The sequence below is a fragment of the Wasmannia auropunctata genome, unplaced genomic scaffold (assembly GCF_000956235.1).
Source record: "Wasmannia auropunctata unplaced genomic scaffold, wasmannia.A_1.0 LD336060.1, whole genome shotgun sequence".
Classification (NCBI taxonomy): Eukaryota; Metazoa; Arthropoda; class Insecta; order Hymenoptera; family Formicidae; genus Wasmannia; species Wasmannia auropunctata.
Window position 1 is genome coordinate 1,840,102 of NW_012026830.1, and position 600 is coordinate 1,840,701.

At 42.5% G+C, this 600-nt stretch overlaps 1 protein-coding gene across 1 annotated transcript in view; it reads left to right on the top strand.

Moving 5' to 3' along the window:
* LOC105450619 overlaps window positions 1-600 on the top strand; it is a 2,598-nt gene that overhangs the window by 1,432 nt on the left and 566 nt on the right. Inside the window, exon 3 of the mRNA XM_011690553.1 lies at window positions 25-374. Within this exon, the coding sequence (XP_011688855.1) occupies window positions 25-374 (350 nt within the window). The remainder of the gene's footprint in view (window positions 1-24; window positions 375-600) is intronic.

Sequence of the window (600 nt, forward strand, 5' to 3'; positions counted from 1 at the left end):
CGCGAAATACAAGTTGCAACACAGGCACCTCATGATTTGGCAAACGAATGCACGAGGACTCTCTGGAGACTGGCAATAAAATTAGATATCGCCGCGATTGGTGTAAGATTCCGACAGGTACAGGACCACTTAAAGAGAACCGAAGACCGATGCGGAAATATATTAGCGGAAAACGTAAAACAAATGTGCCAAAATATCCTACGAATTATGGAGAAAGATAATAAAATGTTGACAGTATTAGTAAACCACCTGTACGGATTATATAAGCCAATAAATAATAAGCGCGGATTAATCGACGCCATAGGCGTGGTAGGAAAAACGTTGTTCGGAGTAATGGACGCGGACGACGCAAAGTTAATAGATGAACAAATCAGGTTAACGCAAAATAACCAACAGACGCTACAGCACGCGGTCAAAAACCAGCTCAAAATAATAAACGCAACACTAGGGCACCTAACAGAGGTAGAGCAGGCGGTAAACTATAACGAGCACTTACTATTAAATGTTAGTCGTAGGATGGAGTTACAACTAGCCAAATTTACACTACGGGAAGACGTGGACGAACAGCTACTCGTCCTGATGGCAATTATTGCCGATCTG